The 24,819-nt window shown below is 57.6% G+C and overlaps 1 protein-coding gene across 1 annotated transcript; it reads left to right on the plus strand.

Moving 5' to 3' along the window:
* Window positions 1–356: 356 nt before the first annotated feature.
* Window positions 357–24,819, plus strand: VOLCADRAFT_90410 (uncharacterized protein; the record flags this gene model as incomplete). The annotated part of the gene is made up of 25 exons (XM_002949855.1): window positions 357–432; window positions 812–1,131; window positions 2,012–2,170; window positions 2,966–3,096; window positions 4,100–4,367; window positions 4,472–5,930; window positions 6,807–6,920; window positions 7,679–7,832; window positions 8,198–8,349; window positions 8,984–9,228; window positions 9,605–9,826; window positions 10,470–10,620; window positions 11,395–11,983; window positions 12,179–12,485; window positions 12,847–15,128; window positions 16,869–16,950; window positions 17,008–17,118; window positions 17,258–17,380; window positions 17,645–17,726; window positions 18,055–18,145; window positions 20,823–21,969; window positions 23,055–23,288; window positions 23,581–23,733; window positions 23,961–24,066; window positions 24,671–24,819. 25 exons carry the CDS (start codon window positions 357–359, stop codon window positions 24,817–24,819), a joined length of 8,907 nt encoding a protein of 2,968 aa, XP_002949901.1.

Raw genomic sequence — 24,819 nt, forward strand, 5'->3', positions numbered from 1 at the left:
TAATTCGTGGGCAAGTTGATACCGTGATGATATCGACTAGCTGTTTATATGCATCTTGAGAACACACTGCTTCTGGGGTAGCTGGCTTCCCGCAACTTAGCGTTGCAACCCTGGCATTTCTGTGATGAATCCTTGTAGTAGGTAGCTACCTCCTCCCTGAGCACCAGTAGAATAGAGGTTAAGGCTTGAATGCATGAACATATTTTAACTTAGTTCCTTGAGTTCTGTGAACCAGGAGCTCTGTGGGCCAGGTTAAAGTGTCTCTTCAACTGCGAATCCATGGCAGGGACGTGTCTAACACACTGGCAGGGGCCTTCGGAGTGCTGAGAAATATTGGAGTACTTGCGCCGCGGCATATGGACGTAGTGACAACCCTCCTTGTCGGAATCAGCGTCATAGGGTGCACAGTGCATCTCTCTACAGCGACGACTGGTACGCTATGCCAATCTGTCCACAGTCCCAATTACTACATTTGATATTACCTATAAAGACTGGTTAAAAGGATATAGAGGCCCATCGACAGCTAGAGTCGCAGCTTTCTGGAGTTACAGGCGCGAAACCTTTCCGTGAGCCAAGCCATCACTTCACCGTTTCACTGTTACTGTTCACGTTTTAGAGCAGTAAGCCACCACAGACTCAGATCCTCGGTTGCTATCTACCCTCCCTATCCACCGTTTACTTGCGCGACCCCTCCACATCCCACTTCCAATCTACACGAGCAGCAGAGCTATCTGGCAAAATGCACCATCCCAGTGGATCACAACCTCCAGTACCGACAACCGCCACCCGGGTAAAAATGCAATCGCCGCAGGGCACCTCCGCAATGACCACCGCAAGTTGCTGCAGCAGGAGCAGCAGCAGCGGCCGCCTCCGCAGTTGCGACGAAGCCTTACACAGTACCTTTCAAACGCTGGCAATAATAACGATTTTCGTTACAGCAAAACTTATGACGCCTGGATGCTTGGTAGCAGGACCAGCCCACCACCACCCGCGTTGGCCTTCGGCCGCGCGCCCATCAGCCCGCTCACGGCGGCTGTTGGGCTCACGATAGCAGGCTTTGCCGCGGGTATGCTCGTTATAGCTCTGCTGCTTTGGATCAAGAACGGCGTAGAATGGGACTTCCGATTCAAGGTAAGCTGAGAATGCGCGGCTAATTTTTAGGCCCTCTTGTCTGTCTGTCTGTCTGTCTGTTGGTCCGTCCGGCCTGGATGGCTAGCTTACTTAGCAGCTCAGTATCGACGGGTGTTCGTCTTGTCGCGATGTCTGGTTTACTAGTAATCTTGCTCAACTTCCCTAGTGTCGTTCCAACCCAACTTCCCCTGATGTCGTACTACCTCAACTTTCTTGATGTCGTTCCAACCCAACTTCCCCTGATGTCGTACTACCTCAACTTTCTTGATGTCGTTCCAACCCAACTTCCCCTGATGTCGTACTACCTCAACTTTCTTGATGTCGTTCCAACCCAACTTCCCCTGATGTCGTACTACCTCAACTTTCTTGATGTCGTTCCAACCCAACTTCCCCTGATGTCGTACTACCTCAACTTCCCTAGTGTCGTTCCAACCCAACTTCCCCTGATGTCGTACTACCTCAACTTTCTTGATGTCGTTCCAACCCAACTTCCCCTGATGTCGTACTACCTCAACTTTCTTGATGTCGTTCCAACCCAACTTCCCCTGATGTCGTACTACCTCAACTTTCTTGATGTCGTTCCAACCCAACTTCCCCTGATGTCGTACTACCTCAACTTCCCTAGTGTCGTTCCAACCCAACTTCCCCTGATGTCGTACTACCTCAACTTTCTTGATGTCGTTCCAACCCAACTTCCCCTGATGTCGTACTACCTCAACTTTCTTGATGTCGTTCCAACCCAACTTCCCCTGATGTCGTACTACCTCAACTTTCTTGATGTCGTTCCAACCCAACTTCCCCTGATGTCGTACTACCTCAACTTTCTTGATGTCGTACCAACCCAACTTCCCCTGATGTCATACCACCCCGTCGCAAACAGGACCTAATCATGGTTATGTTGGGCCGTCGTCGTCAAATGCCGGTGGTCCCCTTTGACTCCCCGCCTCGCGACCCATCCGTTGATGCCGCGGGTGCAGCCACTGCTTTGGCCGCTGCCGCTACTGCCCCCTTACCCGCCGAGGGAGGGGACACGGGTGCGGTGCAGGGCAGTAGCAGTCCCAGAGGTGGTTGGCAGGTCCAACAACAATAACAGCAACCACATAGGGTTCAACAGGGGCGGGGGCAGCAGCAAGGCCTGCAGGACCACCAAAGTGGACAGCAACATCATTCTTATCACAGCTGCGCGGACGCGGGGTCAACACCCCAGCCGAACCAGGCCCAACAGTTGCGGCAGCAGCAGCAGCAGCAGCTGCAGCTTCAGGAGCGATACAACTACAATCGACACAACCAGCAGTAGCAGTAGCAGCAAGGAGGTGTGGGGGGGGAATAGAGCTGCTTGGCCACTCGGGCGTGTAATAAGTAATGTATCAATTGCAAGAGTGGTTGAGGGAGGGAATGGGGGTGTTGGGGCCGGGTTGCTGCGGGCGGGGGCAGCAGCGTGGGGAAGAGGCAGCCCCACCGGCGGAGCAGCAAGCGGCTCAGGAGGATGCGGAGAGAGTCGTCGGCCGGCGGTTCTGGTGGTTTGGGCCGTTTAACTGCTGTATCGTTGGCGGGGCTGTTGGCTCCGTTGATGAGTCTCGTCCGCTGGTAAAATGTATGTGGGAAGTACGTCAGTTTTGGGTGGGTCTTGAAACGAATGAAATTTGTGAATAGTATAATGGCGAGGCCAATCAGGTCGGGAGCGTTGCATCGGTTGGTTGGCTTGGGGGTGGGAGATAAAGCGCTGGTTTCGCTTCAAGTGCATCTGTACCGGTGTCTTGCACATGCTTTGTTGTATGTGAAGATAAATTGCGCATGAGCTTTGCATGCCTGCTTGTGTGGCATCTCGTTACAGCCACCAGTGGTCGTGCGAAATGCGCAGTTCGACATTCCGGGACAAGGTTCTGCCAGATCTGGTGCCGTGAGGTACTTCTTTTTTCGAGGCCTTTGGCTGAACCTTGGACCGGGCCTTGCAGCCGCAAACTGGTCAGGATTTGCATTTGCGGCTAGCTACCTGCGCATGGTATTATTTGGTTTGCGTGTTGCACGTAAGAGTTGACAGATGGCTGCCTCGGCTGCCTACCTCGGTTGACGGATCCATCGCTATTGGCTTGGTCGCTATGCTGTATCAACGACTCTACAAGTGCTCTTCTTTTCCTGTGCAAATGGCAATCGATGCAGTTTACTCGGAAGGCTACGGTTGCGACTGGAGTTTTTGCCTCCCACTCTTCCGCTATGCGAACACCGCGATGAGGGGGGTGCGTTGGACGAGATATCATACGAAGGCTTTTGCTCGCGTGTCTTTGCGAGTTTTTCGACAATTGACGATTCCACTATCAATCTTCAATATGCTTTTCGAGGATATTTCCGTTAAAAACCACCTCAGCAGCTTGCGTCTGATATACATATCCCCGATCGCCATCGGCGTTTTCAGCACATCTTTTGCGCAAATTATTGACTACTGTAAACGATGAAGGGAAACGTGCAGCTAGCGCTAGAGCCGTGCGCCTGGATGAATTTGGGAACGTCTCTAGTTGTGAGCCGGCACTCAACCGCTTTAAGTGCTTAGCGCAGCGTGATATCCAGCGAAGCTTCTTGGGATAATGTACTGCGATGATGGTATTGTTGAATTCTGGGAGAATCAGCGCTTCTGGGGCCTAACCTGGTGGGTCAATTAAGCTCTGAGCTGCGGCCATATGAAGGCGTGCAACAAACCAACGGCCAACAGCATGATACTGCATCCTTTTAGGTCTATATGTTGGCAGGCCATCTCTCATTTTGATGTGTCTCAATGTCGCGGGGGTTGCCTATCTACAGGGCCTGCGCATCATGAGCAGCCATAAGCAACAGGTGCTGTTCCGTAACCTGAATGTTTTGTTTTTCCCGACAGCTCCGCCGGTCGTGCGGAAACATCACTCAACTGCCAAAGTGAATCCGCCGGCAAAACCTGCCTCACAACCTTCCACATCCCTTAACACCGTACCTGTAGGGGTGCACCGCTGCTTCCATTCGACTGGCCTGCATGGAGCGACTCCCAGGGCAATGCAGTGCAATTGGCACGTCCGCCGGAACGAGAAGGTGAACGCGGTTGGTTCATCGTGCGAACTCTGGGCACGGACGAAAATGGTTGGCGATACAGTACCGTCTTCTCCAAGCTCCACACGCCACGCCCGGGGGGTCGCGCCTCCAAGCGCTCTTCCGACTATGTGCGGAGCCGCGTGTGGCGTAAGCTGACTGCGGATGCCCAGCTCCCCCCGGTGAGAGCCAACGCGAACCCTACTTCTGGAAACTTCTTCCAGATCACCCCCTCTTTGCTTTATTTTTCCCGCCCCTGAACGAGACGTCAGCGCCCGCGTGTCAGGCTCAAGGCCTTTTCCCTAAGCCCTGGACAGGAGCATGTTCTCGGCGAGTCTGGTCCGGTCCGCTCAACGAGTGGTCCAACTTGTCAACATGGCACGAGCTTTCCCGTGGACGCCGCAGGCAGCGGAACCCCACTCACATCCCCTTTGACTTCGACCGCAGGGCAGCTGCTTCATGGTTGATTGACATTCCTGCGCTGCGCTTCATGGCGTCGGCAATGGCCAACGCGGCCAACGCCAACACCCCCCCCCCACATACATATAAGTGCTCTGAAGTCTCCGTACAAAGGTTGTCCTTGATGCGTTGTCTTTGCACTCGTGACGGATCACTTGTTTGGAAGGAAACAACTTGTGATGTGTATGTACGACAGGATCTGGAGCTGCGGTCCCTTGGTAGCAGCCGCCCTCCCCCTCCCCCCTGGAGTACTGAGTCAGCGGTGGTGGGCTCTGGCGGTGACGGCGCCGACCTCGCTGCCGTCGCCGTACACCCCGACCCAACTAGCGGCGGGAATTTGCCGGCAATCGCGACCATGGGTGCCGCTGGCGTGACGGCCGTCGCCGCCGCTGCCGCGGCGGAGGCGACGACCGCCAGCGGCGTCGCCAGGAGGCAGACGCGACTACAGCCTGAGGCGGAGCGGATACTGCTCAGCGCCGTCGCCGCTGCCGGCATCACCAGCGGCCGCCACCGTGGCGGCGCTGCTGGTGGAGGCGGAGGCGGCGCCGGAGCGCTCCCCAAGCCGAGCCTGTTTAAGCTCTGGCAGCTTTTTATGGAGCTCTGGAATGATGCATGTGCGCGGCACGGCATGCGGCGGTTAGTTCCGTTGGATCCGTTGGGGTTGTACGTTGCGGCGCGGCGGCATCGGGAGCTTTTGGCGCGGCTGCGACTGGCTCAACTGGCTGCGGGGCGGCTGGTGGCGGCGGCGCCAGTTACTACTGAGGTGGAGCCGGACTTGCTTGATGAGCAGCCGTACGGCAGCGGCGGCGGCGGCGGCAGCTTCGATGACCCGGAGGACGTGCAGCGGGAGGCGCAGCAGCAGTCGGCGGCGGCGTTGGGGGAGCTCAGAGAGGCGCAGGCGGCGGGAGTGGATTCGCGGCAGGCCGCGGCGGCAGCTGTGGCCGCCGCCGCCGCGGCGGCAGCGGCGGCGGCGGCACAGCATCGCTCGCCAACCGTTGGCGAAACGCCGACGGGCGCAGCCATCATGCAGCCAGCAGCGCCGCAGGCCGTTACGCTACACGGCGGCGGCCGCGGCGGTGCTGGGCGCCGTACAGCGGCGATTACTGGGCCACCTGGAAGCAACTACCCCGCCGCCGCCGCCTCCGGTGTCAACGCTGGCGGTGACACGGTGCTGTCCGCTGACCAGGGCCTTATGCCAGATCTGACCGATCCCGCAACGCTGCTGACGGAGCTGGTGACGGCCACCAATTACGCGCGCGCGGCGTACGGCTATGTGATGGCCGCGGGTACGACCAGGCTGTCAAGGGGGGCGACTGTACTGCTCAGCCCCTGCCTTCCCTCCTCCCCCCCTTGTGCCGTTCCATTGAAGGGCAATCTCGTTCTTGTGCGCATATATCTGGTGTTTTCAGAACATCATTCCCGCTTGGGTGCTTTCTGAGTGTTTTCTGAGTACTTCTTGGGTACTTGGGTACCTCACTCGCTCGTGGTTCGTCTCCCCTCCCCCGCGAGAGGGTATTTTTGCAGAGTGTATTTTTGCATAGTTTACTGCAGTACGGGGGGGGGTTGCGTGGGGATGTAACCCGGATGGTTTCCCCTCCTGCTTTGTGTTTCACGTTGTGTGATAGCGGCCCCATGATGGGGCGAAAATGATGGTGCGAATGGTCTGTGTTTTGCACAGCAACGGTGCAGCTGCGGCGGGTGGTGGTTGTTGTTTTCCCTACAAACACGGTCTCGTTGTTGGTGCAGCTGCCTGGTTTGGCAACGCGCCGGTGCGTGGCTCATTTTCAATTGGTTTCGGAGCCCCGCAAGAAGTGAGCACGAAAGAGATTTGAGAGTCCATTCCTGTTTCTGCTTTTTGCTTTTTTCTACTAGCGTGTGGCGTGATCGAAAAACGGCTGGCGTGAAAAGCGCAGAGCGCGGGATCGCCCTTAGCGAACCTGGTTTGAGGTCCTCAAGGTCTTCGGGCCCCCTGAGTTGTCTTTGTCTCTGTCCTATTGCAGTTGCTTCCTTAAGGGGGGACGTTTGGCGGAAATCATTTTGACACGGCGTAGGTGTGCGTGTGTGTGTATGTGTGCTGCTTGCCTTCTCTCCTGACCCCTTATTCGCCAGTGGCTCGTCTTACCCCCCCCCTTCCTTCATGCCCCCCACCCCCTCCCCCTCAGGCCACCTGAACTCCCTGACCAAGCTGCTCACCATGTTCGGCTCCTCGGCGCACTTCAACCCCATCACGGGCGCCTCCGCGGAGGCGAATCTGGAGGCCATCCACCTGTTTACGGGTATGTATGTATGTATGTATGTATGTATGTATGTATGTATGTATGCCGTTACAGGGTGGTTAACTTCGCCAGCGGCCCCCTTTCCCGAGGCAGTTCCCTGCTCTCCCCTGCGAGAGGGGGACCCTAATCCGTTCACCCCATCCGACTTCAGAATGTATTCATTGGGTTCAGCAACTCATCACCAGCATCCAACCAAATCTAGCGGATCAACGGCGCCTCAACATAGTTCCTGGTCAGCTCGCAAGTTAATTTTATCATGTCCTACACCGTCCACAAGATGGAGGGCCACCTCGCATTTCAACACTTCTCAAACACCCGAGAAGTCGGCAGGCGAAATTGAACCCGGGCACTCCGGGAGCAGAAGTCAGGCCTTCACCTCTGCCAGCCACCTGCCTATGTATGTATGTACGTATGTATAAGTACGCAAGCAAATTCGTACCATAACACACACCCTCTAAGTCTCACACACACAAACACACACGCACGCACGCATATACGCGCAGACATACACACAGGCTCACACCGCCGGTTGCGTGCTCTCTCCGCCCGGGCCCTGATAAAAAAAACAGCTAAAGTGCGGTACTAAAGTAACATGTGCGGGTGAAGATAATTGGCAGTTTCGTGTTCGTAACCAATGCCAGTTGTTAAAATTTAATTGTCCCTACCTTTTTAAAATACCCACTGCATACCCCCTCCCCTCCCGCACACACACACACACACACTCCCACACGCGCTCTCTCTCTCCCACACGCACTCAGGCATCCCCGTGCACGACGTGGTGATGGCGGAGTGGCGCTCCTCCGTGTTCCGGCCCTGCCACTATCTGGCAGTCGACCGGAGGAGGAGGAGACTGGTGCTGGCGATACGGGGCTCACTGGAGCTAGCGGATATTGCAACTGACCTGACCGCCAGGTACCGTGCCGCGGAGGGGGAGGGGGGGGAAGGGAGTGGGAGTGGGAGTGCGGGTATTGGGGCGGGGGGTAGAGGCTGGGTTGGGGAATGAGAGGACGAGCGTACGGGATGGGATAGGAAGGGACGTGTGACACTGCACACAAGGGCAGTTTGGAAGCGAACTCTTGGTGCTGCTGCACCATGGTGTTTGTGTGTGTGGGTGTGTGTAGGGGATGGAGGAGGGTGGTCCGCATGCCACAGTGTGTGTGGGTGTGTGTACATCTGTGTCCTGTAGCGCTGCTAAAAGTCCTCGCAACTGCTTGGTGCTGATGATTCACAATAACCGAACACAACGGAAACCAACCGAAGCCCCGCCATGTCGCCAGGCCTGTGGAGTACGACTTTGGCGGCGGGCTGGTGGGTCACGTGCACCAGGGCCTTATGTCCGCGGCGTCGTACGTACAACTCAATACGGCGGCGGCACTACAGTCGGCGGCGACACGGTTCCCCGGCTGGCCGCTGCTGGTGACGGGTAGGGGTGGGGTGGGGAGGGGCCGGGGCGCGTGTGTACGTGGGTTTCGGAGCCTGGCGGACGAGTGATGGACGGGTTTCAGAGGCCAATAGACGAGTTGCGAGGTTTCGAATTTCGATGGAAATGGTTACGGAGGTTCTGGGTTTCGGAGATCAGGGAAATGGATACAAAAATGGTTTCGGAGCTCGGCGGTCCGAATCTAAAAAGCCCTTGCTTTACGCAGCCCTACTACCCCGACCGAAACATACCCACTTTCCGTCCTGTATGCTCAAGCGCACGGGCTTCTACATCCCCCCTCCACCTCACCTCACCTCACCTCACCCCGACACACGCACCCCTGGTACCTGCTTCAATCTTCTGGGGTTCGTCTTAACCAACACCCTCCACCCCACCCCCCTCCACCCCACCCCAACCCCCTCCACCCCACCCTGTCCTGAGCTTCCGGAGTTACATGGCGGCGGTTGCATCATGGCTCTTGGACGTTTGGACCTCTTGGGCTGTTGGCGCCCTAGACGTCGGGGCAGTTCTCGCTTCACCATTGCTTCACCTTGCACCATGATATGATTTCCCCACCCCTCCCAATCCCCGGCCCCACATCCCTACAACCCCCAACCCCCCAACCCAACTGCACCACATACAGGTCACTCCCTAGGTGCGGGAGTGGCGGCTCTGCTGACCCTCCTGCTGTTGCGCCGCGAACGGCCGATGGCAGCCCCCGCTGCCGTACCTGTCGTACACTGCCTGGCCATTGCCCCCCCTGCGGTGCTGTCTGCCAACCTGGCGGAGGCGGCTCGGGGGTGTTGTGTTTCGGTCGTGAACCAGGGCGACTTTGTGGCGAGGCTGTCGTGCTACTCTGTGGACCGGGCTCTTTTGGAGTTGGTGCAGGTAAAGTTGAAGAAGGGGGGTGGGCGGGGTTGGACGTGTGGATCGGGGGTTTGAGAATTGGGCGTCGTGTTCCTTGGTTACCCCGCGTCATCTCAACATCAGCACCAACATCAACACCATCTAATTTCTGCCCCTTCCCTCCCTCTTGGTCAGTTCTACTCTTCTGGTACACTCTTGTGCCCTGGCAGCAGCTTCACTCGTTCGTGGTTCGTCCTCTCCCCTCTCCACAACCCACCACAACCCAACCCCCGCTTTGGGCGCCTTCCCGCCGGCAGGCAGCAGTTCATTTCTGATTTCCCCCTGCATATGATTTCCCCCCTCACCCCCCCCCCTTCGCTCCCTCCGGCCCCCAACTCCATCCACTCGCATCCACCAGGCCAGTCCTGCAGCCCAGATGGCGGACAACCTGCTCCAGTCCACGGGCGCCACGTTGGCGGCCATTCAGCAGAGGCTGGCGGCGATCGGCGGCGCGGCGGCGGCCGGGGTAGGCAGCGGCCTGGGGGCCAGCGGCCTCGGAGGCGGCTTCCTGGGGGTGGCGTCGGGGCTGGCGCGCGGCGTCGGAGGTGTCGTACACTCGGTGGGAGAGCAGTCAGCGCCGGTGAGCCGGAGAGAGCGGTGATAGGAGTGGGATGTGATGTGATGTGATGTGTGTTCGTACATGTTTCCTGGTGGTGGTGGTGGTGGTGGTGATGGTGGTGGTGATGGTGGTGGTGATGGTGGTGGTGGTTGGACCCCGGGGGGAGGGGAAGATATGCAGAGTCCGACGCGTGTGTGTTTGTGTGTGTATGTATGCGTGGCGTGTGGGGAGGGGGAGGGGGAGTCGTGAGCGTACCCATCTCCGTTGGAAGGTTAAAAAAAGGAAGACGCTACAAGGCTCTCGAGATTTTGGGTCAGACGAGCATTTGGGTCGTACATTTAAAAAACGTACGACATAGCATATCCGTTAAATTTTATTATGTTGCGTTTTTTTAATTCACGGGAGGGCGTTAGGGTTTGGGAGGTGGGGGGGGAAAAATGGGGGCAGGGAGGGGGTTAAGACAAACCGCTGGCGAATGAAGTATATACCAGAAGTAGACGGATGGTCATCTTCATCTTCTCCGGAATAGGAGGCAGGGCGAGGTAGGTAAGAGGAGTTAGTTTTGGTGTCGTAACGTAAAGAAGTCGGTTGTGCCGTACTTACAGCCTGTGCCGTACTTACAGCCGGTGTGCCGTACATGTTGTACTTGCATTCGCTTCCGCAGAACCTTAGAGGGATGGAGCTGGAGATGGTGACGACGACCGCGATTGGCCGAGGCGGCGGCGGCGGCGGCGGGGGCGGTGATGGACCTCGAATTCGCAATGGCGCGGTGATGCTACAGCCGCCGCCGCCTTCCATTACGGCAGCAGCGGCAGGTACGGCAGCTGTACACGGCTGTGGTGGTCTGAAGGAGATTCCGCTGCTATCTGGAGGTGACCCTTTACCTCAACCCAACTACCATAACCACCATAACCACCAATTTAACGACCAGGGTTTCTATCATACCAATCATCTCAACCCACACCAACATCAGCTAAGTTCTGGTAACTGCCAACAGACGTCCCTTTTGCGACAGCAGCAGCAGCAGCAGCAAGATCAGCCGGCGGCGGCGGTCTTCAGCACCACGGCGGCTGTAGCGATGGCCGGCGGCGGCGCCGCCGCCGCTGCCACCCACATTCACACGCCGTCGCATCCACATTCACATGTACGAGCGGCGGGACGACGGTCCCTGCGACGAGCTCAGCGGCCTCATTCAGCTGGCGGTAACTGCCAGTCGACGCCGCTGGTTGTACGGCCTAGCGGCGGCGCCGTCAGCGACATTGACGAAGATGATAGCGACGGCGGCGACGCCTACTACGCAGACGCTGACGATGATCTCAGCGTCTTTACGGCGTTCAGCGGCGGCGCGGCGGCGGCGGCGGCGGATGCAGAGTCTGTCATCTCCTTTCAGTCTGCCGCCAGCCCACATGAGTCGTACATCAGCGCCGCCAGCAGCCCCGCCAGCCGCCTTTCCGTACATACTGAGGAAGCCGTCGATGCGGGATTCCTGTACCGCGCTTTACACCCAACGGATGTTCAGGTGCTGCAGGGCGACGGCAGCGCCGCAGCTTCCGCCCATCTTCCGCCGTACCGGCCCCGCACGCCAGCAGACCCCGCCGCTCCAGCCGCCGCGTCCGTACATCACCGCCATCGACACTCCAACCCACATTCCCAGCATAGCTGGCACCATCAAATTCAGCAGCACCACCGTCCTCACAACCCGGAGCGTGATCCGCAGTGGCATGCGACGGCGGCGGGACTCGCTGCGGCGGCGGCCGCCGCCGCCGTCGGCGGAGTGTCGTACGCCTCACACGAGCACCCTCAGCCACTGCAGGGCCAACATATTCAAAGCCAGCACCTTCCGTCGACCCCTGCTAGGGACATTCCCACACCTTCCCGTGGTGGCGACGGCGCTGGCGCCGGCGGCAGCGATCTGTACGGCATCACTACCTTCCAGTCGTCAATGCAGGCTGCTAGCGGCCGTTATGCAGCCCTCACGCCGCAGCCGACCCCGCCGCCGGAGAGTCTCATCGAGGCCGTTGTTCCCGGCGTCGGGTCGGGTGGCTGGAGCCTTGACGCAGCGGCGCCGCCGCCGCCGCCGCCACCACCTCACCCGACTGTGGTTCCGGAGCTAGGTCCCCGGCGGAGCAGCGACCCGCTGGCGTTTCGTGGCCCGCTGCACCGGCAGGCCAATGGCGTGTACGCCGCCGCCGCCGCCAGCCTTAAAGACCGCTTCGGGTTCGGCGGCCTGGGTGGTGGAGGTGGTGGTTTCGGAGCGCGGCGTATGCGGTCACGGTCGCGCGGCGACGGCGAGCGCGGCCGCGGCAGTGGCGACGGCGGCAGCGACGGCGCTGGCGGCAGCGGCGGTGGCGGCGGCTTGGACAGCATAATTAGCTGGGAAGCCCTCAGCCAGAAGCTCATGACCTCTTGGTTCGGGCAGGGCTTCTTTGCAAGCGAAGAGGAGGAAGACGAGGAGGCGGAGGAAGAGGACGACAGTGATGGTGCTGACGCAGCGAGGCACGGCGGCGGCGGCGGTGGCAACGCTGGCGGTGGTTTTGGCGGCTGGTGGCTGGCAGCGATGACGACTGTCGGAGGTGCGGCGGCGGCGGTGGCGGCTTCGCCGACGCCGACGCGGCCGCCGGCTGACGGCCTTGACGCGGCGAGCAGCAGCGGCATGACTTCTTGTTGGCCTGGCTTAGAGGTACCTTGTCTTGCTTACACTTTTGCACTTGTACTATGTTCCACTTTCAAAGCTTTTAAAGCTTTTAGAACTTTTTGTGAGCTTTTAGAACTTTCACGCTTTTAGGTATGTATAGTCAGGTGTGGGCTCAAACGGATGGAAGGAATCCGAAATAATTTGGTGGTGGTGTGCGATTGCCAAGCTTTAGACATTGCTGAGTTGTTTTTCTCGTTACCTTACGGTGCTTCGTGCTGCGTTGTGTTTGTACTTAAGACGTTTTCCTCGTTTTTGCTGCCCCTTCCCCCATCCTCCGCCTCTTCCTCCTGTGCCCCCCATCTTTTTCTCTCGTTGCTGCCCTCACCTCCTTCACCCTGGCCTGCAGGAGCCTCCAGGGCCACATCGGCATCCAGACGCCGTGGGGGCGGCCTTGCGCGGCAAATACGGTGCAGTGACCCATGGGTCGGAATCGTGGGCCTGGGCGGAGGCCGCCGCTCCAGTCGCCGCCTCTGGCGCCGCCCCTGGGACATCTGCCGGTGCACCGCCGCCAAGCTATGGGAACCAGCAGCAACGGCAGCAGCCTGCGACGGCAACGGCGGCGGCGGCGGCGCCGGCGGCGGCGGAAGCCGATTCCGTCTGGCCAAGCGGCAACGGCGCCGCCGCTGGCAGCGGACCCTCGGGTCAGCGACGGATACTGCTTCACCGGCCAAGCCGCAGCATGCCGGCGGACGAATTACGGTACGCGGCGGCGGCGGCCGCGGCGGCGGCGACTGTTGGCGGCGGCGGGTATGTATTGCCCTCAGCCGGGGAGGGGGCAGCGGGGCCGGGGGCACCCGGCGGCTGTGAGTGGAGCAAGGTCGTCGATCACGGCACAGGAGCCGCCGCCGCCGCCGCCGCGGCTTCCGTCGGCGGCGACTCCGGCGCGGCGGCAGATGCAGCGGCCGCGCAAGCCGTACCACACTATCTTCACTCCGTACATAAGGAGCTGTACCCTCCGGGCCGGCTGTTATGGATGGTTGTAGACGACATCGAGGCGTTGCCGCCGGTGGTACGGCAAAAGGTGCCGTCGTGCGGGTACCTTGGCCGGCACACCAACGCCACCGGTGGCAGCGACGGCAACGGCGGCGGAAGCCGTAACGGCAGCAGCGCTGGCGATGTAGCCATTCAAGAAGGCGGCGGCAGTGGCGGCGGCGCCACGGTTCCTGCCGCTCCAGGTGCTGCCGTCACCGGGCTGTCGGCAGCGCTACCCGTGGCGGAGGCGGCTGCAGCGACGGCGGCTGACGAGGACAGGGAAAGCCATCACCGTCGCCAAATCCTGCCACCGCCACCGCCGCTGCCGCCGCCGCAGCGGCAGCAGCAGCAGCAACCACAACAAGATCGGCAGCAGGGGGACGCGGAGGCAAAGGAGAAGACCTACCGCCTCCCACAGGATTCGTCTTTTGTGACTGACATTAGGGGGCCCGTGGCGATAGGACCCGATGTGGCGGCGTCCTTAGCGGCCGATGGGGACGAGGCCGGCGGCGGCAGGCCGACCGTAGCGGCGGCAGCGGCGGCGGCGTCGCCGTCGCCGTCACCGTCGCCTAGTGGCTTTTCTACTCCACCAAGCAAAGTCGCCGCCGCCGCGGCGCCACCCTCGCCTCTGGAAGTGTCTCGGGAGGGTCGTACGGAGCCAGCGGCGGCGGCAGCGGCGCTGGATGCACAGGCGGGCCGTGGTGCTAGTGCTACTGCCTGCTCTAGGGACCGCGCGTCGTCGCCGGCAGTAGCACCGCCGGCGGAGGTGGATACGCTGACGGCAGCGGGGCCAAAGCAGCGGCGGGTCAGCTTCTTCGGAAGTCAAGACGAGCCGCAAGTGCCGGAGACTGCCGCTGCAGCGTTGGAGGCGGCAGGAGCCATGCCGCAGCGGGGCAGTAGCAACGGTAGCAGCAGTGGCGGCGGCGGCGGCGGTGGCGGCTTCTTCCGTCAACAACCCACGTCGAGCACTGGTGGCGACGACGACGGGCGGGCAAGTTCCTTGTCGTCCCCGTCTGCCCTTGACGCGTGTGCCGCCTCCATCGCTGTGGCCGTTGCCGGCGGCAGCGGCATCGCCGGCAGCATTGGCGGCGGCGGCGGCGGCGCTGGCTCGGCCCCCTTCACGACGCGTGTACGGGAGAGCCTCAAGCGCATCAAGTCCGGTGTCGAGACGATGCTACGCCAGGCACCTTTGCCTGCCGTACCCTCCATGCCTTTCTTGGCCGCGGTGCCGCCCGGCGGCGGCGGCGATGGCTTTCCTGCCTCCGCCAATTATAAGCCCGGTGACGGCGGCGGCGACGGCGGCGGCGACTCGGATGCAACATTGTTCGGTTTCCAGTCCGCCGCCGCCGCGGCTGCTGCCGCTGGCCTGTCTCAGTTACAGGGTCAGGAACAGCAACAGGCAACGGCGGCGGCGGCAACGACCCATGGGTCACAGAGCCAAGCCCAGGGTCAGTGGCTCTTCCTCGTAGAAGCCGACCGTGAAGTCTTCGAGCGGATGATCCTCATTCCCGCGAGCGTTACGGACCACCTGCCGGACGCCTATTTCCAGCGGTTGAGACAACTAGCCAAGGGCGGCGCAGCGGCTACAGCTGCTACTGCTGCAGCGGCAGCGATGGCTGCGGCGGCGCCAGCTACAGCTGTCCAAGGCACTTCGTCGTAGGTGCGTCATCAGTGCGGGGCCGGTGAAGCGGGCCGTCCCAGAACACTCTGCGGCTGTTTGTGTGTGTTTGTCCGTGTGTCTGTCTGTGTGTGTCTGTCTGTGTGTGTCTGTCTGTCTATGTGTTTCTGTTACACATCGATCCGGGCCTGACGCTGGCCAGGGGCACCTAACCCATGTCCGTCTTGAAACGGCTACAGAAAAGCCACCAGGGCACCAGAGCGCGGGGCCCGCGGGCTGTAGTCCGCTGATGGCGCCAGCAAAGCCCTCTGGCAGCTGCGTCGCCCGTCAGGGGCGTTGCGGAGACGGAGACTCGCCCGCCGGTGGTGGTGGCGGCGGCTGAGGCATCAGAGAGGCCAACTAGCAGCTGAGGGGGGGGGCAGGGCGATGAGCAAGCACACGGCCATGAGTTTGCTTCATGGCTTCCGCCTTGCGGTCTAGTTTTGGTAATCCTGCAGCCAGTGCTGGTGGCCATGAGCAGAGGGGGGCGGTGTTGTGTTGAGACCAGCGCAGTGAATACCTTTTGCGATGGTGTTGTTGTGGGTTGTTGCCGGGGAGTGTGTGTGAGAGAGAGAGGTGGGAAGTGCGTGTGTGCATGCGTGTGTGTGTGTCTGTGTGTGTGTGTGTGTGTGTGTTTGTGTGAGTGGATGGGTGTATGTGAGAGAGAGAGAAAAGAGAGAGAGAAAAAAAAGAGACAGGGAGATAGCGCTAGCGACTCGCTTGGTGGTGTGCCTGCCCGGCGGCGCCTGAGTGCTGAGGGAGGGGGGAATAGCACAAAATCGCCGTCGGTGCTCAATTAAGATTCAGAAAAGAGCAAGAAGCGAAAAAAGCAAATGAAATTTGAAAGAGGAAAAGCCACTAAAGCCGTTTTGCCAACGAATTTGGATCCTTTTTTGGTTTAGATATGGCCCTAAAACGCCCAGGACCTGACGTGGAAGGTCTATGGGTGAATTCTAATTCCGATTTGGATCCGATTTGGATTCGTAATTTGGGCAAAAAAATAACGGCATCTGCCTGCAGGAGGGCGCTGTTGGTGTTCCCTTGCGGACTTCAAAACTGGCAATAATTCATGAAAGTGGCGATAATGTCGTCGGCTTATGGAATTTTATTTAGATCGCGTCACATACGAACAGCAGCTCACATACGAAAGCTCGTCCAGGTCTCCATAATCTTCAAATTCGATCATGGAGACATGGCGCACTTCCAGAAATTTCTTCGCTCGGTCGGCAGTTGTACGGCAGTACTTTCGTGTTCTGGCGCGTCGTGAGATCGGGAGGATAGGTGGTGAGATTCGCGGCGGGGGCGGGGGGGGTTTCGTTCCCTTTCCAGTGTGTGCCTGGGGTGAGACGTGTCGGCCGGCAAATTGTGTGTGTATGTGTTCGTACGTGGTACGTTTATTCCGAGCCCCCGCTGTTTGCAACAGAGCTCCGGTACCTACAGACCTGGGCGCCGGAGTCATAACTGCTAGAGTAGGATAGGACAGAGGTGGTGGGTGGGAAGCGAGGTGAAGACAGGGCGGGAGGCGGAGAGGGAGAGAGAGAAAAAGAAAGAGCTGGAGAAAGGGCGGGAGCGATTAGAGAACGCGTTTGTCTGTGTGTTTTCATCATGATCTGAGCCGCTAGGAGGAAATGCTTATGTGTGTGTGTCTGTATGTGTGTGTCTGTGTATGTGTGTCTGTATGTAATGTAATGCGTCCATGTTTTTCCCGCCAAGCGTTGCCGTTGCTGTTTGTTCTATAGGTTGCTGACAGGGGCACGGACCTCTCTAGCCGGGGGGGCAGGGGCCCGTGCTGGTCACCTCCCTGTAGTCGGCGGGGGCCCGGTGGGGCGGTGAGTGGGCCGGTGGACGCGATGGCGCACATGTCTGGTGGTGCTGGAGGTGTGTGAGGTTTGGTTGCTGCTGGTGCTGGTGCTGCTGGTGCTGGTGCTGCTGGTGCTGGTGCTGCTGGTGCTGGTGCTGCTGGTGCTGGTGCTGGTGCTGGTGCTGCTGGTGTGTGTGAAGGTTACAGGTATCTGACCGGGCCTGCCACTGGCCAGGGACTGTGTATGTATGAGTGTGTGTTGCTGCTGCTGCAATTGCTACACTTGGTACTGCTGCTGGCTGCTATTTGACGACCTGCTGCGTCAAGATGATACCCGGCGTAGAGTCTGCTACTGCCGCCGACCCGCTGCCACTGCGGCGCTGTCAGTCTGGCCTTCTTCCTAGGTTGCGAGTTTGTTGGGGCGGGTATCCACATTGGAGTCAGTCACGGGTCAGTCAAGGGTTACCACCTAGTATACGCACATATACCCTCACGCACATACATACATACATACATATATACACAACACACACAAAAAGAACGGTGACATGCCCCTCTGCATGGGAACTGTTGTATGCCATCAGTTCGGTCCGGTACAATGTACGTGAGGCAGATCGCGGCGTTGGAGGTACACTATGGTACGGAAAATGCTTACGGACGTGGCATATGAACCTTCCCATGTAAGCACGAACAACGCAACCTATTGATATGCAGTTTGGTAACCCGGTTATGTCGTCACCGGGCCCTGCGTATTCTGAACTTAATGGTAATGGTAATAGTGGTGGTGGTGGTGGTGGTGAGATGACAATGCCATTGTTGATGCCAACCTTTCCGGAGAGAAAGGAAGACATGACACTTTTGGCGCTGGGGGCTGATGTCATGGCTGGTAATCATTCAGTAACTTCGGTGCGCGTGTCATACTTGTCATGTGCTGCTGGTGTTTTGCCTATCTTCGATGCGTGAAGGTACGCTTGTCGTGCTTTTTTCCGCACACTTGCAGAAAAAAAGTTCGTCTTCCCGGATGGGGAGAATATTCTCGTGCTAGTTCGTGTTATGAACACGCGCAGCGATTTGGGTCACGGCATGAACGGTCGCTGTTTGTGTGTTTCTGTTGCTTTGGACAGATTCCCTTCGCCCTTACGCTGATGCCGTATATCAGTCAGTTTGGACAGCGCAGGAGGAGAAATGGGAGGAGGAGAAGGAGGAGGAGGATGCGTAAGTGTCGATGCGGAGGATGCGAATGGTCATGTGTGTGTGTGTGTGTGTGTGTGTGGAGAGACGAGCGTTCCCTGCGTCGGGTGCTGATGTGCCTTGTCGTGCAAGATTGTAACGCAGAACGGGCAGGGAGCTACATGCAGAGCCGCCGGGATCAGATGAGCAAATATATAGAATAATAATAATAATAATAGTAATAACACAATATGGCAAAATACGCTCATTGCAATGTCCCCAAGTGCCCTCTAATGCTCTCTAACGCCGCGGCTCCAAAAGAGATTCAGGAAGCGCGTGCGTGCGTGTGTGTGGGGGGGGAGGGCGAGCGTGGCGTGTGTGCATGTATGTATGTGTGTGAATGTTACAAGTATCTGACCGGGCCTGACACTGGCCAGGGACTGCTGCCCAGCCCCAACGGAGAGACCGCCTAAGCTCTCTCCCGCGGAGGGGAGAGGGGCTTGAGGGATCTCTGGCCCCCTCCTACGAACGCAGGTCCGCTAGCTCCGCTCTTTCCCCCCGGGGGAGGTGGGAGGCGTCGCACGCGCGCACGAGTCAAGGCTCTGTCACTCGAGTTTGCGTGTTAGACCTCGAGTTACGTTACCTTCCAAAGGTGTAACGGGCACGGAAAAGTATAATTATCCCATCACAAGGAAAGCAGTCCCGAACTAACCGATTATGTGGTAGAGCGGTGTGCCTCAGCTGGTATGCGACCTCGCCTTTTTGCCGGATATAATGGATAAGGTTATCCAACTTTGCAAGCTGGTCAACTGCTACCATATCGCATCCTCCACACCTCAGCCTGTTCCGCTTGAAAGCCCCCAGCAGCCCCGGCATGGCCTACACTTGCTGGGCTATATATGCACGGCCATTGCCCAGAACATCAGACTGTCCAATCGACATCCTCTTGGAAAGTTTAAATCTCATTGCAGTTGCTTCAGTGTGGATGAAGAATAGTCCGTTCATGTGATTGCTGGTTTTGGTCAATCCATACGCGTTTCTTCTTTTCGCGGTTTCGCGTTCCATTGTCGGGGGCTGCGTTTCCAGGACACCGGTTCGTGCTTCATATGACGCTTCAAGGCCTTCGTTTGTCCAAAAAACTTGTAACTTAGAACTCTCGCCGTTACCGCTCTCAATAGCAAAAAACACTAGCTAAAGCGCGGGAAAAGAAACCTTTCTGACGCAGTCTCCATTAACGCGAGATTCCAGAACTACGACCCGGAGCAAGTCGAAGCGATGTAACCGGCCGAGTTGGGGATTGAGTACGGAACTAAAGGCTGAGTACGGGTCGGTTTCTTCGGCCTCTAGGAGTGAACAGGCATCAATTCATCGACCTTACATTTAACAACTTTGTGACAAAATTAGATTGTTGTAATATAAACTTGGTTATTAAATAACTCCTCGGCATGAGATGCGTGTGAGCTTCGCATCGGGTGAGCATCCGTTCTCGTTTTGCGCGGGCACATTATTACGGCAGACGGCGATGTCTTCCAAACAAATGTGACTACCAGTCTGGCAGCAAAAATTGAATATTTTACTCTGATCCTATGGTTAACATTCAAAGTTTCTGCATCACGTGCTTCTTGGGGGTCACGGGACATAGACGCCGCCCAACATGTAATCTCTCGATTTCCAAAGGCCTTGGCTTGGCACATACAGCGGGTTATAGGGCGTAAAGCTATTATAGCCCACACTAACTATAAGCGGGCATCACGTACTGGTTAAGCGCCTAAGGGAATCAAGTAGAGGCACAGAACCGTACGGTATCTGCGAGGTCACATCAATTGCATCCCCCATTGAGTGCAGCGGCATCATTCTTTTTCATTAGGTTGTACTTTAACTGGATTCATAGATTTACCTATTTTTTCAACCAGCTTTGGAATGGCAGGTTTTCAGCACACACTAACGATACGGCAGATTCTGCTCGCACAAAACACAGATTCCTCAAAAGGAACGTACATTGACATGAAAGATTCCAGTCTGGACTAGATTATGTGCCATGCCTGAATACTTGTTTTATCTTAACAAAGCTACTGGCAATCACCGATTTTGGCGAGCCACTGAATCGCTCGTCTATGTAGCGCACTTATACGTCTAAAAACGCAAATTTTCATCATTGCACAATTGTGTTTTTAGCGTCATTAGCTTACTGACTTATGCACAAGGCCAAGAGGCCTTCACTTTTGAAAACCTCCGGGGCCTGACCGGCCGGGCATGACGACCAGCCACATTACGATATCTCCTGAGCAACAGAATTACAAGCAGTGACTTTCAAATTGATGTCGGAGCTTCAAGCAGCGTTGGCAAACAGCAAGTGGCGGAAGATGGCAGATGCCGCGCCGCCCGCTGACTCTTGCAAGTTTGCATCTTCCACCCAGCCTCACGCCAACAGAAAGCTCAAGATCGCCGCTTCTTTTGCGCGCCGTCTGAAAAAGTTCCTGAGCAGCATAAAGCGGCGGGCCCAACAGCATGATCCATTCCCCAGCGCTACCTTCCTACCCAACACCAGCAACAGCCCTTCTGACAACAACAGCAATCTAGCAACACCTATTTTTGGACGATACAGTGAAAAATTTACAACGACAGCAGCGCTCTCGTCCGATACGAATTCGGCGTCTTCCGTTCTACGCGGCGGCTCAGAGAGCGAGCTTCCTGTCCTGCGGAACGTCTCCTCCTCACCCAGTCCCTACGGCAACAGTAATAACGGAAATCGAAGCCCACTTCTTAGTCCAACCTTACTCGGTGGCTTTTCTCTCGGCGCGATCAAGGTTCAACACCAACAACAAACGCCCCTGCAACACCACATTTCAGACGATGCTCTCAGTCGCTGCATAAACAGCCCTCCTAGCAAGCTTCTCCATCTTACCGCAACCACCACAACCACCACAACCGCCGCAACCACCGCAACCAAAGTAGCTATCGCAGACTCCCCCCGAAGGATTGAAGCGGCGACGTATGGGGATGGGCCAACAGGCACGCAACGGCAGCAGCTTGCCAGCTTGTACGGCACCAATCGCAAAACTGAAGCAGATCCGCACCTTGCAGTTGCCTCCTCTTCCTTCTTCAGCTGCCTCTCGGGACGGGATAACCTAGTGGACCGCTGCGGGGCGCCGCCTCCGCCGCCTCAACAGCCCCCACATCTGCGACATCCACTGCTCCCAAACCATTTAACTTTGCACCCTAACGGCAAGACGGCTGCTGCAGTAGATATGGCGGCTTCGGCGGCGGCGGCCATGTCGACCATGTCAGCCTCCGCGGGTTCGACGCAGGCCCCGCCGCCGTCACCAGAACAATGGTTGAATGCTTGGGAACCCATCGCGCCGACCTCCGCACGATGCAGCGAGTCCGATAGCTTCGTGCAAATAGGCCGCATGCAAGGTAGGGGCTTGCAATCGCCGCTGCAGCCGTCGCTGCAACAGGCCCCTCTCTGCTTCGCGTCCATTCAGGAGAATAAAGAGCTTGATCAGGCAACATGCGCCATCCTGTCGCCCGGTACGACACCCCGAACCGGCAGCCCCGTAGATCCCCTGTGGCTTTCTGCCAAAACCGAGCGGCGGCTCATGCCTGCACAGCAGTACGACAGGCCATCCACAGCACGCCGCCTCGCGTACCAGGCTCCAGAGATGGCGGCTGCCGTACGAGCTGCTGCTGCTGCCGGCGGAAACATTGTCTCAAACGCTGCCATAGCCACCATTGCTTGCGGTGGAGTAGGATGCGAGGGAAGGATTCGAGCTGGGATGTTGGCGGCGGCAGCGCTGCAAGCAAATGGCACATGCAGCAGGGGTGGCGGCGGCATTGCAAGTTCGGATGCCGTACGACATGCTGGCTCGGTGGGCAGCGTGGGAGTGACGGCAGCGACCGAGAGGACGATGGTACCTACCGCTACCGCCGCCGCCGCTGCCACCACCGATGCCGCCGTCGATGTTGCCGACGGCGCCGCCGCGTCGCCGGCGGTGCCGACGCCCTTCAGGTCACTGGTGTGCGATGGCTCTGAAGAACCCATGGTGGCTATATCCTTCAATGCCATCGGCATCAGTGATTGCGGCTCGGGCGGGGGCCCCAACGGCAGCGGCGCCGGCGATGGCGCCGCAGCCACTACAACCGCCGTCAAGCCGCCCGGCACCGCCCAGTGTGGCTGTAGCCCGGCGCACGCCGCGACTACTGCGCCATCGTGCGCCACAACTACTGGGGGTGCCACTGCTACTGTAACAGCGGCTAGCTGCTACAGTGTACCCCAGACAGGCGTCGCCGCCGCTGCAGCCTGCAGCAAGCGCGCCGCCGCCGCCGCTGCTGCAGCTACTGCTACTTCTGCAGCTACTGAAAATGTCGACTGTGGTGGAGGAGTTAACTTACGAGTCGCGAAGCCGCCACAGCCGCCACAGCCGTCGCAGCCGCCACAGCAGTCCGTCGGGTCCTGTGAGATTCTGGCACTCAATCCCGGAATGCCCGCCGCAATGCGGAGGTCGTCGTGGTGCCTTGACAACTACAATATCACGAGGTAAAGCACAAACACATATGTAAGGTAGAAAGCCTAATTAAGTAACCTTCTAGTTCTAGTACGGCGTAATAGGCCGTTATCATCGTGGGAGGTCTAGCGGTTGCTGGCAGTTATTCGTTAGCTAGGTGATTCTCGCCATCTTCGTTGCGTTGCATAACCTCGGGGTTGCGGCGGGGGGCCGGCGAGAGGTCGCAATTCGAATTCTTCAGCCGCGGGTCACAGCGTTGTTTCTTTTCTGTCACTCCCCAAAACATCTTTTGACGCCTAACGGCGCACGGAAAAGACTGTTTTCGGACATTTTTCTGCCTTGTCATTTCGGAACCCGCGGGCAGCGCCGGAGAAGGGGAGCCTAATTAGGCATTTTTCGGCTGTGGGTACTGACTGCTGCTGTGGTGGGTTCCGCAGTACCTCCTGCAGAACCCATTGGCAGTGGCGGTAGCGCGGCACATTGCTGTGAATGACGAGAACTATACCTTGATGCATTCCGCCCTGCTACTGCTTTTAACCTCCTGCTGCAGCTGCTGCTACTGCCATACCTGCTACTGCTGTTCTTTGCCACACAAGCTCCCTGCGCACATTTTGCCATTTCTTTGCCATTTTGTTGCCATATTCAGGAGGTTATACAAGGGCTCCACTTCCGCTGTTTACAAGGTATGTAAAAAGTGTCGGTGTGTGGCCGGATCCGAAACCTCTTTCCGTTTGGACCGTTTGGAAGATTTAGTAAATGATGATAAATGGGGACACACGGGGGCCCATACGGGAAGTTGAGGGCCTTATGGACGGCCAATTTAAAGGCCTGGGACAGAGATCATTCAAACGGGGGGCATTCAGGCCACTGGAAACCTTCACCTATTTATTTGTGTCCATCAGTAAACGTACGAATGTACGGCGTTTGTATCTTCATCGTAGCCCCCCGGCCCCCGGCTGCTTACAAGCTCCACAGGCGGTTTGCCGACAGAGCGGCGTGCAAGTGGCACTCAAGGTTTACTTCCTGAACCGAGTTCCAGGTGCCGTACTGCACATGATCTGTCGCGAGATCGAGATCCACGCCGCGTTGGCGCACCCCAACATCATAATGCTCTACGCGGCTTTCCGGGTGAGCTCGTTTTTTGTCGTATTTGCCGGTATTGCTGCCGTACATGTTCGCCAGAAAGACAAAATCGTTTCGAATGCTTCCTTTTCCTCATTGAGCAACAAATTGTATATGTGATATGATAATTGTTTGTTTAACATTGGTGATTTCATGTTTTTGCGGATCTCCTTGTTGTAATTGTGAATCAAATTCCTAATCACGATGCATCGCGCGCTGGTCACCGACCGCAGTCCAATCGGCATCTGACGCTGGTTCTGGAGTATGCATCACGTGGCGATCTGTACGGCATTCAACAGGCCTGCTGTAACCGCCGTATGGACGAGCGACAAGCTGCGGGTGAGAGGCAGCTAGTATCGCATTGTCTCATGCGATCCCATTTGTCCTTTCTTGCGTACTGCTTAAAAAACTAATGTTATATATTTATTACGCAAAATTTATACGTATTAATTTCTGTCTGCTCGGTAGTTTGGACAGCCTTAGCACCACAACGAGTTATTCGCCCCATTCAACGACTTCATGAAACGTATCCATTCGCGGCCGGCCTCTCAACCTCACCATTTTCCAGCAGTTTTCCGCGGGTAATGGGGTCCAATTTATTCCGAACCAAGGTATGCTCTTCTAAGTCATGCTGGTTGAACTAATCCTCAACCGTGAGGAGGCGCTGGGCCCCCTCCAGGCCGCAGAACCCCTGAAAATGACAAACTTCATTTGCCAAGACAGGCCAAGACGGAGCTGTTCCGGGCGACTCTGGCGCAAGGAATTGAATGGAATTGTTGCAGAGTGGGAGGCTTCTGGGCCACTTGTCAATTCTACGATTTATCACACCATACAGCACCATCCACTCACCATTACCAGTACTACATCATACGAAGTGCAAGTCCACGGCGGTTGATCCTGCCTTCTAGGATCTCTCCTCATCCATTCACCCAAACATCCGCAGAGACAGAGGGTTCAGAAATCGCCACCAATCCAGCGTGCAAATCTCAATCAATTAACTGTGATCTCAACTTCACAGCTCAGATAATCCCACGCTCCCGACAACGTCGGGGGTCTCCCCAGGAATCAAGCCCAGGAACTTTATTTGTGTAA

Source organism: Volvox carteri, assembly GCF_000143455.1.
Source record: "Volvox carteri f. nagariensis unplaced genomic scaffold VOLCAscaffold_16, whole genome shotgun sequence".
In the NCBI taxonomy this organism is placed as follows: Eukaryota; Viridiplantae; Chlorophyta; class Chlorophyceae; order Chlamydomonadales; family Volvocaceae; genus Volvox; species Volvox carteri.